This window comes from Erinaceus europaeus, chromosome 11 (assembly GCF_950295315.1).
Source record: "Erinaceus europaeus chromosome 11, mEriEur2.1, whole genome shotgun sequence".
Lineage (NCBI taxonomy): Eukaryota > Metazoa > Chordata > Mammalia > Eulipotyphla > Erinaceidae > Erinaceus > Erinaceus europaeus.
This window is the reverse complement of record NC_080172.1, coordinates 70,825,710-70,838,387: the sequence shown is the minus strand read 5'-3', so window position 1 is coordinate 70,838,387 and position 12,678 is coordinate 70,825,710. Positions and strand designations below refer to the sequence as shown.

At 42.5% G+C, this 12,678-nt stretch overlaps 1 protein-coding gene across 2 annotated transcripts; it reads left to right on the top strand.

Annotated features, from left to right (window-relative positions):
• The first annotated feature begins 6,704 nt into the window (after positions 1 to 6,704).
• TXNIP (thioredoxin interacting protein) lies at positions 6,705 to 11,918 on the top strand. 2 transcript variants are annotated; one of them, XM_060202018.1, is made up of 9 exons: positions 6,705 to 6,808; positions 7,712 to 7,973; positions 8,548 to 8,620; positions 8,736 to 8,883; positions 9,102 to 9,204; positions 9,324 to 9,580; positions 9,687 to 9,843; positions 9,955 to 10,106; positions 10,669 to 11,918. In XM_060202018.1, the coding sequence occupies exons 2-9, from the start codon at positions 7,724 to 7,726 to the stop codon at positions 10,702 to 10,704; spliced, it is 1,176 nt and encodes a 391-aa protein (XP_060058001.1). In that variant the 5' UTR covers positions 6,705 to 6,808; positions 7,712 to 7,723; the 3' UTR covers positions 10,705 to 11,918. The 2 variants fall into 2 exon arrangements, with proteins under 2 accessions (XP_060058001.1, XP_007538755.1); XM_007538693.3 differs by lacking the exon at positions 6,705 to 6,808 and adding an exon at positions 7,397 to 7,510.
• The last annotated feature ends 760 nt before the right edge of the window (positions 11,919 to 12,678 follow it).

Genomic DNA, 12,678 nt, shown 5'->3' with positions numbered 1-12,678 from the left:
GATCTTGGTTCGAGCCCCCGGCTCCCCACCTGCAGGGGGGTTGCTTCACAGGCAGTAAAGCAGGTCTGCAGATGTCTCTCTTTCTCTCCCCCTCTCTGTCTTCCCCTCCTCTCTCCATTTCTCTCTGTCCTATCCAACGACGACATCAATAACAACAATAATAATAACTACAACAACAATAAAAACAAGGGAAACAAAAGGGAAAATAAATACTAATAATAATTTTAAAAAATGACATAGCTCTTGTTCTCTAGGAATTTATGATCTAGGAGATAAAAGGAAATTTATACACAAGTTCTTCATGAGGAATATAAACAATGTACTGTGGATCATCTAAAATAGAATGAAATCGGGGGGTGGGGTGGGATGTGATTAGATAGCATAATGGTTATGCAAACTGCTATGCAGAGTTCCATATCCCTTCCCCTCCACTAGAAGTTTCCCTATTCTTTATCCTTCTGGGAGTATGGACCAAAGAACTTTATGGGGAGCAGAAGGTGGAAGGTCTGGCTTCTGTAGTTGCTTCTCCACTGGACAAGTCGATCCATACCCCTACTATTACTTCTATAACCATCTATCTATTTTTTTTGCCCATTTTTTTCTATGATCTCACCTTCTTTTCCAAAGGAGAAATTCTATGTCGAGTGTTTACATTTTTAAAAGGTGGAAGTTTTCAAATCACATAGCTTTCAAATTAAAAGTCCTCCCCAATGGTCTGGGAGGTGACCCAGTGGATAAAGCACTGGATTCTCAAGCATGAGGTCCTGAGTTCAATCCCTGGCAGCATATGTACCAGAGTGATGCCTGGTTCTTTCTCTCTCTCTCTGTCTCTCCTTCTATCTTCATGAATAAATAAAATATTTTTAAAAATTCTCCCCAAAGTCACAATTAAAAATTCTATTTATTTATTAGACAGAGACATAGAGAGAGAGAGAGTGTGAGAAATTTAGAGGGGAGAGGGACATAGAGAGGGAAAGAGACACAGAGAGAAAGACACCAGCAGCCCTGCCTCACCACTTGTGAAGGTTTCCCATTTTGGTGGGGACCAGGAGCTTGAACCTGGCTCCTTGAGCACTGTAATGTGTGCACTTAACTAGGTGTGCCACCACCTGGCCTCAATATTTTATTTGTTTTGAAATATTTTATTTAGTTATTTATTTTTTATAAAGCTTTTAAAGACCTTTTAAAATATTTATTTATTATTTCCCTTTTGTTGCCCTTATTATTTTATTGCTGTAGTTGTTATTGTTGTTGTTATTGATGTCATTGTTGTTAGATAGGACAGAGAGAAATGGAGAGAGAAGGGGAAGAAAGGGGGAGAGAAAGATAGATACCTGCAGACCTGTTTCACCATTTGTGAAGCGATTCCCCTGCAGGTGGGGAGCCAGGGGCTCAAACCGGGATCCTTGCACTTTGCATCACCTGTGCTTACCCTGCTGCGCTACCACCCAACTCCCTAAAGATTTTATTTATTAACGAGAAAGATAGGAGGAGAGAGAGAAAGAACCAGATATCACTCTGGTACATGTACTGCCAGGAGTTGAACTCAGGTCCTCCTGTTTGAGAGTCTAATGCTTTTTCCACCTCCTGGATCACAAATATATTATTTAAAAAAATTTATTTCATGAGAGAGGGAGAGGCAAGCAGGACATCACTCTGGCATCTGTGGTGCCAGGGATAGAACTGGGGACCTCACACCTCTATTTCACCTCTTGGGTCTCAACAAGATTAGTCAACAGAGAAAGCTGGTATGTTTCTCTCTTGAGTAATTTGAAAACAAAAAGAGGAAAACAATAGGGTGAACACATAAGAAAAGGAGTGTGTATGGGGGCTAGGTGGTAGCTGAGTGGGTTAAGTGCACGTGGCACAAAGCACAAGGACTGGTGTAAGCATCCCGGTTCAAGTCCCCGGCTCCCCACCTGCAGGGGGGTCACTTCGCAAGTGGTGAAGCAGGTTTGCAGATGTCTATCTTTCTCTCCCCCTCTCTGTCTTCCCTTCCTCTCTCCATTTCTCTCTGTCCTATCCAGCAACAATGACAGCAATAACAATAACAACAACAATAAACAACAAGGGCAACAAAAGGGAAAAAATGGCCTCCAGGAGCAGTGGATTCATAGTGCAGGCACTGAGCCCGAGCGACCCTGGAGACAAAACAAAAAAAGGAAGAGAAAAAAAGAAAAGGAGTGTGAAGATGACGACTCACTTGGTAGGTATATACTTTGTCATGAACCTGAATTTCAGTGCTAGCTCTACACGGGAGCACTACAGCTCTAGAGGAAGAACTAACATTATGGTAGCACTCTTTCTCTCTCTTTCTTCTCTTTATCTGAAATGAAAAGCATGAAAAAGTCAACCTAGGAGTGGTGAAATCATTCATGTGCAAGGCCCCAGCACCAAACACATACACACATGAGCAAGGAAAAGGAAGTAGAATTTTTCTTAATATAATAAGACAGTTTTAAGGCATATCTTAATGGAGGTTGAGAGACAGATCATCTGGTAGAGCATATACTTTGCTATGCTCAAGGACCAGGGTTCAAGCCTCTTGCCACCACATGGGAGCACCATGCAAAGGGGAAGTTTCACAAGTACTGGAGTGGAGCTGTGGTGTCTTTCATTTCTCATTATTATTATTAATTATTATTATTATTTTATTACCAGAGCACTACTCAGCTCTGGTTTAATGGTGGTGCGGGGGGATTGAACCTGGGACTCTAGACATGAGAGACTCTTTGCATAACTATTATGCTATCTACCCCTTCCCTCTTTTCATTTCTCTCTCATCCCCCATATATATAATATATTATATATATATATATATATAAATACACTGGTGGAATCATGCAAGCATAAAGCACTAGAAAACTCCTGGCAGATGATCTCATGCATAGGCAGAAGTTGAAAAACAAGATCAGAAGCAAAAACACTAAGCAGAACTTGGACTGGAGTTGGCTTATTGCACCAAGTAAAAGACTCTTGGGTGGGGGTGGGGTTCAGGTCCTGGACCATGATGGCAGAGGACCTAGTAGGGGTTGTATTGTTACATGGAAAACTGAGAAATGTTATGCATGTACAAACTATCATATTTACTGTCGACTGTAAAACATTAATCCCCCAATAAAGAAATTAAAAAAAAAAAGTAAAACCATGGCAGAGTGGTCTGGGAGGTGGCACAGTGGATAAAGTACTGGGGTCTCAAACATGAGGTCCCAAGTTCAGTCCTCAAAGGCACATGTATCAGGGTGCTGTCTGGTTCTCTACCTCTCTCTCCAACTATTCCTCTCAAAATAATAAAATTAAAATTAAAAAAGAAAGAGACAAAGACACAAAGATGTCTTAAATGAATCTACAATAGTTCTGAAAAAGTCTCTTGCAGGAGAGTCACTTGCAGGCAGTGAAGTAGGTCTGCAGGTGTCTATCGTTGTCTTCCCCTCCTCTCTCCATTTCTCTCTGTCCTATCCAACAACAACAGCAATAGCAACAATACCAACAGCAACGATGGACAAAGAAAGGAAAAATGGCTTCCAGGAGCAGTGGATTTGTAGTGCAGGCACCAAACCCACTAATAACCCTGAAGGTTAAAAAAAAAAAAAAGAATCCCGGGCTTTTATTACAGAGTGAGTCCACTAGATATCACCTACACTATGAATCCACTGGAGACCATTTTTCCCATTTCTTTTGTTGCCCTTTTTGTCGCTGCTGTTGTTGGATAGGACAGAGAGAAATTGAGAGAGGAGGGGAGACAGAGAGGAGGAGAGAAATATAGACACATTCAGACCTGCTTCACTGCTTGTGAAGCAACTCCCCTATAGGTAGGGAGCCTCAGCTCGAACTGGGATCCTTGCTTGGGTCCTTAAGCTTTGCTCCACGTGCGCTTAACACGCTCCCAAGCCCAGGATTCTTTATACTTACTTAATCCTTACGCAGGTCTTTGAGCTTCGTGCCATGTGTGCTGAACCTGCTGTGCTATTGCCTGACCCCCATGTATCTGGTTTTTGAAAAGCAATAAAGCCTGCCAGAATGTTCTTTAACTCAAACATTTTAGGAGTTTAGCTGGAAATCCTTTGCAGTGGAGATCAAGCAAGGCGACAGTGTGCTCTAACACTAAGAGAGAGGGCAATGTAAAAGAAACTTTTACATTTAGGTTGACAGACCTTTAGGTTGACAGACCTGAGCTCAAGGTCTTACTTTAGGTTGACAGACCTGAGCTCAAGGTCTTACTTTAGGTTGACAGACCTGAGCTCAAGGTCTTACTCTCTACAAAAATCTGTGACCTCAGGCAAATTACTTAACTCTCTAAGGCTGACATGGTCCATACTGAGTCACAGGATTATTGTGCAAATTCAGTGACATAATCTAACCTGAAATCTTTTCTGGAGCAAGGTGACACAGGTGCTCAATTGTAAAGTCTCCCTGAACTCCGAGGCCACACATTATTAAAATATTCTTCTTTATCTGTGACTTGGAGTTATATTCCCAGTTAAGCAGTCTCTCCAGTTCCACATTCCCCTTTAACTTTATTTCACTCTGAGCTAACATTATCTGGGGTGAAGGAGAAGGGGGAAATGAAAAAGGGTGACAGATAAAGGTGTTTATAGAGTGGAGGTGACAGAAAGTGATTACAAGGACAGAGAAAGGGGGTTTTGCATTAGGGAATAAGAGTATGTATGGTACTAAAAATTGTCTGGCCAAAGGTTAAAGCAAAGAGCTATATAATCAGCAGCTTGTATCTGTCTGGCAACAGAATACCGAGGACACTTCCCTCCCAGAAAACTTTGCCTTTACTCAATCACCTCCAATAAACAAACAACAATCACCACTTGGTTTCCTGTTGGCGCCAAGATTGAAAGAGTGGAAAAAAGCACGTAAAGATGATCTTATTTGCAAAAATCCTGGACTTAGCCCTATTTTGCTGTTCCTCTTGGACCTACCTATCCTTTTGGCACCCTTGTACCCAAAAAGTGGGTGTACTTACATACAGGGCAAGCGTTTACACTATTCTTTTGACCCAAGAAAGGAGAATCAGGGAGCAGATTTTTATCAGAATACCAGGTTATAAGGTAAAAGGTCATAAACAACTCTATTCTGGAGGGTTCCACTTTAGCACATACCTTGGCTCCCAGCCTGGTGAACTGCTGCTATCACTGCCACTGCCAGCACAACGTTGTTTTTTTGGCATTCAGGAGACACCAAGTAGAGCCTAGAACAAGCAAGTGGTCTGTATTGAGTTTTGAAAAATGGGAGTCTGGAGTCCAAGAGAGGAATTTAGGGCAAGAGATAACTATATCCAGATTTTTAAAACCCAGCATTTCATAGCTATGCCTAAGTAGATAGATACTAGCATTCCCTTTTCTCTAAACTGTCCCAAATCAGTGTCATCCAGATGCAGATTGTCCGTTTTTCCTCCCAGCCCTCAAAATGTAGGTAGTTATGTATCATATACTGTTTATAATACCCATGTACTTCACATTTTGCCGTTTCTTATTTATATACCCCTTCACATATCCATGAAACTGAAAGTGCTCCCAGAAACTACAATTTGGGATTCTTAAAATTACTCTAGCTGAGCGTTTTATCTTAATTCAATCCCAACAATTCAATCAACTGACTGAAACGACCCAGGGCTGGTTGGTTAACTTCCTAGAACAGAATGTCTTCTTAAACCCACACACCCTATGGACCAACATGTTCCCCTTTTTGTCTCTGGGAGTTGGTGGTGTGTGTGTGTGTGTGTGTGTGTGTGTGTGTGTGTGTGTGTGTGTGTGTTCCAAACAATCTCATGCCTGATTCTTAAGTTTGCTTAATATTGGGGTTGAGTCGTAACTTGTTAGCCCTAGGATGTCAACCCAGTTAAGGTGTATGAAGAAGAAAGAAGGATCCTTTATAGCAGTCTGTTGCCTTTTTTCTTTTTTCCTGAGAGTTAAGATTTCTGTATATTCAAATACTTGCTTACTTCCCCCTATCTATCTTGGGGACATTCTCTTTATCTTTTTAGCACAAGAAATGAGAGCAGTACCCCAACACAGACCCTGGAGGGATACAGGAATTAAAGAAAAGGAAGAGGAGGGCTGAATCTCTGCCGACATGCTATTTTCCTGTGGCAGTTATTAATAACTTCTTCGGAGTCAGCAGCTCAGGCATCTGAAGGCTAGCTAGGGGAAATTCCAACTTCCATAAGGAGTCAAGATCTTTCAATTTAAGTTTATAGTATCCCAGTGCCCTTTCTCTGTCCTTTTTTTTATTTCTGAACGCCTAAAGAAGAGATCTTTCAGAAGACAGGGAAATTCTCCCTTCAGCCAGGAACACAGCCATCTGTCCACTGACGTTTTAGTTTAAACGGGAGTGCTTTCCATCTTTTAATAACTTGAGGACTGTGAGGGGCATGGGCGACAGGTTTAGGATGCACCTTTGATTTAGTAAACTGGAGAAAGGATAAATACAAGGAAACAACTTGGGGAAAAAGAAATCAGAACAGTGACGCATTTTTCCTACTTTCCTGGGAGAAGTAGAGAGAAACATGATCAGAATCCAAAGGGCACACCTTACAAGTGGTGCAACTAAGAGAACATAAACAAAGTGTTCTCCTACTTTGCAGGTATAAACAGAAGAGATGAAGGGATAAACAACAGGAAGTGTGCACACCCTTACTGTTTCCGTTCCCAAGAAGAGAAAGGACGAAATGGGGGGGGGGGGTAGGCAGGTGTTGGGGTGAGGAACAGCCCCAGGCTCCGGGGTTCCAGAGGGAGACGGGAGACCGATCAGCCAAACAGACCCGCTTTCCAGGGAAGGCTGAACAGAGGTTTACTTTGTAAGACAAATCCTCCCTAATTTCGCAGACAACAGTAGTTTTTCTTCTGCTTTCCTCTTTTCTTTTCTTTTGTTTTCTTACGGAGATTGGGAAGGACAAAGGGGAGAGTCCAGGATGGGAACTTCCCTCTCCTGTGCCCGAATTCGAAAGCATTCTGAGGGATGGCTTCTCACTACGCGTTATCTGTGAACAGGGAAGGCGCGGTCGCCTGTAACTTAATCGAAATGACTAAGGTTAGGCACTAAACTTCCTCAAAATATATTTCCCTTCTATCTCAAACCACCGCTCCCAGTCCAGAAGAGTAATCACACCCGTCTTCCGGCTATCATTCCTGGGTTAACTTTAAGGTTTGCTAGGTCCTCCTCTCCAGTCGCACCAGGGTGACAGCCCCGCAGCCCTTCCACCCCCGCCTCCCAGTTGGGCAGCAGCTCACAACCATTTGCCCCAGCCAGGAGCACACTGTGTCCACGCGCTGCTGAAACACCGCTGATTGGTGGAGCTCCTCGTAAACAGGGGCTGAGCAGCCAATGGGAGGGTTGTGCACGAGGGCAGCACGAGCTTCCAGGGCTGCACTCGCGTGGCGCTGGCTGCCCGGGTGAATATAAAAATGCAGTTTCCGGCTTTCGATTCAACTGTTCTCTAGATTCTTCAGAGGCAGTAGTATCAGGCAACCTGCTGAGCTGCACCGGGCTACCACACCCAGTGAGTGAACGCAAAAAGAAATTTTTCTCTAGAAAGCTCTTGGCATAAGCAGCAGATTACTATTTTAAGCGCCTTTTTGAGAGTTTAGTAGAGAATTGAGGAGTGAAATAGTTCTCCTTTATTGCCAAGGCTTCTTGGAGTTAAGGCTTTGTTTTTATTTTGTATTTTATTTTTCTCCTGATACCTACCGCCTGTACCAAGGTCTGTCCAGTCATGGTGATGTTCAAGAAGATCAAGTCTTTTGAGGTGGTCTTTAATGACCCCGAAAAGGTGTATGGCAGTGGGGAAAAGGTGGCTGGCCGAGTGGTCGTGGAGGTGTGTGAAGTCACTCGAGTCAAAGCTGTCAGGATCCTGGCCTGTGGAGTGGCCAGAGTCCTCTGGCTGCAGGGATCCCAGCAGTGCAAGCAGACCTTGGATTACCTGCGCTATGAAGACACGCTTCTCCTGGAAGACGAGCAGACAGGTGAGTGGCCGGGTTGTTTGCTACTGGAGAGTAGAAGCTGATTCAAGAAGAGAACTAAAATGAGAATAAATAGATTCTGTAGTAAATCATTAGAATTTCTCGCGTTTAGAAATGGACCCTGTGTTTAATATTCAAAGTGGTTCAAAGTGGTTAGAATTTTTTGTTGCCTCCTTTTTTTTTTTAAGCTTCAACAACCCTCCCCCAACAACAAAAAGAATGATTTATATTTCTTCCAAAGCTCATCTTTGTGTTCTAAAGGCGGTTCTGAGGAATGTTGCCATAGCTATTTAGAGAGTTTTATTTTTCTCTGTATGTTTGAACACTATACTTTGCTCCATTGCTTCTTGAGAGTGATAATTGCTTATCTGTCCCTGTTGAGCCTTTTTTTACCACAGTTGGGTTTTGCAACTTTTTGTTCAAGAAAATGCATCAGACTATCTTGTTTCAGAATATAGGGGATGTAAATAGGGGTGCAATAATACTCTTTCATACTACCCAAGAATTCTTTATCACAGAGATACATTTAAAGTGTAACAAGAAACCTAAAGGTTGCTTGCTTTTCTTCTCCTTTCAGGTGAGAATGAGATGGTGATCATGAGACCTGGAAACAAATACGAGTACAAGTTTGGCTTCGAGCTCCCGGAGGGGTAGGTATCAGATGCGTCTTTGTGCTTTTCCTTGCCCTACAAATCTCTCCTTCCATCACTTAACTGTTCTTGGAAAGCATTTTTTAAACTAATTGTTACCTTTTTCTTGACACAGACCTCTGGGGACCTCCTTCAAAAGCAAATATGGGTGTGTGGACTACTGGGTGAAGGCTTTTCTTGACCGCCCCAGTCAGCCAACTCAGGAGACAAAGAAAAATTTTGAAGTAATGGACCTAGTGGATGTCACTACACCTGATTTAATGGTGAGTTTCATTTGTAAACTTTATTCCCCTGGGTTTTAAGGATAAAAAAAAATCAAATGTTTTAGGTATTAGATTGAGTCACCTCAGATAATTAAGTCCTAAATCTTAAGGGCAGGAGGGAAAGTTGCTTCTTCTATAGAAGAATTAGGAACAAAAGAGAAGCAGAGAATTGATCTTTAGGAATTTTCAAAATATTCTTTTCCCTTCATTCCTTACAGGCACCTGTGTCTGCTAAGAAGGAAAAGAAAGTTTCCTGCATGTTCATTCCTGATGGGCGGGTGTCTGTCTCCGCCCGCATTGACAGAAAAGGATTCTGTGAAGGTAAAAACCTAGTGCTTAAACTGGAAGAATGATAAAAACTGGAACTTTGAATCTTGGGGGGCAGGGGAAAAGAAATGACTGTATGAGTATTAAAAGGTTTTCATTTTTTTTCTTGAAAGGTGATGAGATCTCCATCCATGCTGACTTTGAGAATACCTGTTCCCGCATCGTGGTCCCCAAAGCTGCCATTGTTGCCCGACACACTTACCTTGCCAATGGTCAGACTAAGGTGCTGACACAGAAGCTGTCATCAGTCAGAGGCAATCACATTATTTCTGGAACATGTGCATCATGGCGTGGCAAGAGCCTTCGGGTGCAGAAAATCAGGCCTTCTATCCTGGGCTGCAACATCCTTCGGGTTGAATACTCCTTACTGGTGAGTAGGTGCAGCTGGCACTAGAAGAGAAATCGTTCATCTGTCTTAACAACAGTGGTGTTTTCTGTAGACCACTAACCTGACAGATTGTCATCTTCCTTTCTAGATCTATGTTAGTGTTCCTGGCTCTAAGAAAGTCATCCTTGACCTGCCTTTGGTAATTGGCAGTAGGTCTGGTCTGAGCAGCAGGACATCCAGCATGGCTAGCAGAACCAGCTCTGAGATGAGTTGGGTAGACCTAAACATCCCCGACACCCCAGAAGGTGAGTCAAAATTCTTGTATTTTCTTCCCCTCTGGTCTGCTTGGTTTTGTAAAATTGTGATGTTCAGGCTTTTTTTGGCCCGTCTTCTGATCACCCTACTTCTCTCTCTAGCTCCTCCTTGCTATATGGATATCATTCCCGAAGATCACCGGTTGGAGAGCCCTACCACTCCTTTGCTAGATGACACAGATGGCTCTCAAGACAGTCCTATTTTTATGTATGCCCCTGAGTTCAAATTCATGCCACCACCAACATATACTGAGGTGAGAATTGTCATTTTACCATTTTTGTTGCATCACTTTTTTTTTTTTAAACCAGAGCACTGTTCAGCTCTGCCTTATGGTGGTGCTGGGGATTGAACCTGGGACTTCAGAGCCTCTGGGATGAGAGTTTGTTTGCATAACCATTATGCTATCTCCCCTGCCCTACTTTACCTTTTCTAAGGCTTCTATAGGAAGTTGACCTGGAGGGATGGCTAAACTGGGTTGTTATCTTAGCTCTTAACAAGTCTAAAAAAAAATCTCTCTAGGGAGTTGGGCAGTAGCGCAGCAGGTTAAGTACACGCACATAGCACAAGGTGCAAGGACCGGTGTAAGGATCCCGGTTTGAGCCCCCAGCTCCCCACCTGCAGGGGATCACTTCACAAGTGGTGAAGCAGGTCTGCAGGTGTCTTGTCTTACTCTCCCCTCTGTGTCTTCCCCTCCTCTCCATTTCTCTCTGTCCTATCCAACAATGATGACAATAATAACTACAACAATAAAACAACAAGGGCAACAAAAGGGAATAAATAAATAAATATTTTTAAAAATTCTCTCTTCTTCCCAGGTGGATCCCTGCATCCTCAACAATAATGTGCAGTGAACATGGGGAAGAAAAGAAGCAGCTGAACCTACTTGTTTCTTTTTGCCTCTCTTACTGGACTCTTTTTCAGAGATGCAACAGTCTCTACATGGGGTAGAGTCCACTGCAGCTTCTGACTCCACAATGTAGGAGGTGATCAGCAGTCAAACTCCTCGGCCTTAAGGGTGTACACTCACTCAGTCCTCAGTCAGCTGAGTTGTGATCTAAGAGTGTTTGCTGGATGGATTCAAAAACACTCTAGAAAAACTCTAAGTCCAATCCATTTTCTTAGATCGCCTTGAAAACTTTAAGGCATTTCCAGTAGTTCTGAGTAAGGAATAGAAATGGCTTCCTGGTATAGACTTCCCTCAGGTCTTTTTGGATGGTATGCAAATTGTGATAACATCAGATCTCGAACTTTTGTGCCATGTGGAACACAGCCAATTTATCAGACTTGGAAAATGAAAGGAGAAAAAATCATGGCCAGGATTTTTGGGAAAAGAAGATCTTAAAGTCAGTGTTACCTTTTGTATACAAGTATAGAAATGAAAAAGAAACTCTACAGGGCTGATTTGATTTGGACTTTGGAGAGAGCTTCCTATAAGAATTAAAGGGAAGAAGATCTCAAGTTGTCTTTGCTTAGAATGTACTTTAATCTGGCTTAAAGCAGTAGTAGCCATGCCCAACTGAATGTCTTAAAAGCCATATATCTATTGCACTGTGTTCTCCTGCTGCAAATATTCTCGTGTGGGAGAATGTGGTTGTGTTTTATGTGACTCCTTGGAATTGATTCTAAGGTGATATTCTTAGCACTTTAGTTTCTGCAAAAAACTTTTTTCTATCTAAATGTAAGCTAAAACTAATATGTGAGCACCGACGACAAAATTTTTCTTCCACTACTACTTTTGAGACTTTGTTCCAGTGTATAGAATTCTCTGATTCTGACACTATAAACCTATAGAAAGTGTTGCTGCTATCACCCTTTTGCCCACTTTGAGTTCTTCAGACCCTAAGGAGAAATTCCAGAACAAGATGCCCCAACACTGTGATCAGAACCTCCAGCCATTGCCATGAGAAACTGGAGGGCACATCTTCACAAGATCCCCAGGGCTTGCTTTCTGGCCAGTGCTAGGAAACAGGAATGTCACCAGTGCCTTTCTCTGCAGCCCCTAGCAGTTGGTCAGCCACCCTAAGCCTTAGCACTTTGTTCACTGTCCTGTGTTAGAGCATTGAAAGTATGTGGACTGAATGTGGTTTCACTTTTTTTTTTAATGGTGTATCTTTTTTGTATGACAGAAAACTATATTTTGTACTTAACCGGATATATTTTCACCCCAGGTTGCGGGTATTCTTTGTAAAAAAAAATAAAAAAATAAAAGTAAATTTTTTTAAAATCGTGAAAATTGTTTTCTTGTCTATGGGATGGTATTGGAGGAGTTATGCTCTGGGGGGCTGGGTGGTAGTACAGCGGGTTAAGTGCACATGGTGTGAAGCGCAAGGGCCGGCATAAGGATTCCAGTTTGAGCCCCCAGCTCCTCACCTGCAGGAGGGTCATTTTGCAAGCAGTAAAGCAGGTCTGCCTGCAGGGATCCATCTTTCTGTCCTCCTGTCTTTCCTTTCTCTTTTGGTTTCTCTCTGTCCTATCCAACAACAACAGCTATAACAACAATAACTACAACAAGGACAACAAAATGGGAAAAATGGCCTCCAGGAGCAGTGGATTCGTTGTGCAGGCACCAAGTCCCAGCGATAACCTTGGAGGCAAAAAGAAAGAAAATATGATCCATTTTCATGATTCACAGTCTTGGAAACTAGAAAAAAATATTCTTCATTGACCCTCAGGAATAGTCAGGAGGGGTGAAGGGGTGAAGAGGGTATAAATTTGAGTAACATTTAGTCTTTTTTAAAGAATGTTGGTGGAACCTTCTGGTGATCTAGCTTAGCTTTCTCCATCTATAGATAGTCATTACTAAATGCCTTCATTTTTGGTAATGT

Excerpts from the sequence above, each read along its gene's own strand:
- TXNIP (XM_060202018.1), top strand. The coding sequence starts at position 7,724 with ATGGTGATGTTCAAGAAGATCAAGTCTTTTGAGGTGGTCTTTAATGAC. Across the intron at positions 8,884-9,101 it reads TCACTACACCTGATTTAATG|GCACCTGTGTCTGCTAAGAA; the intron begins GTGAGTTTCATT and ends CATTCCTTACAG. Across the intron at positions 9,844-9,954 it reads CATCCCCGACACCCCAGAAG|CTCCTCCTTGCTATATGGAT; the intron begins GTGAGTCAAAAT and ends TTCTCTCTCTAG.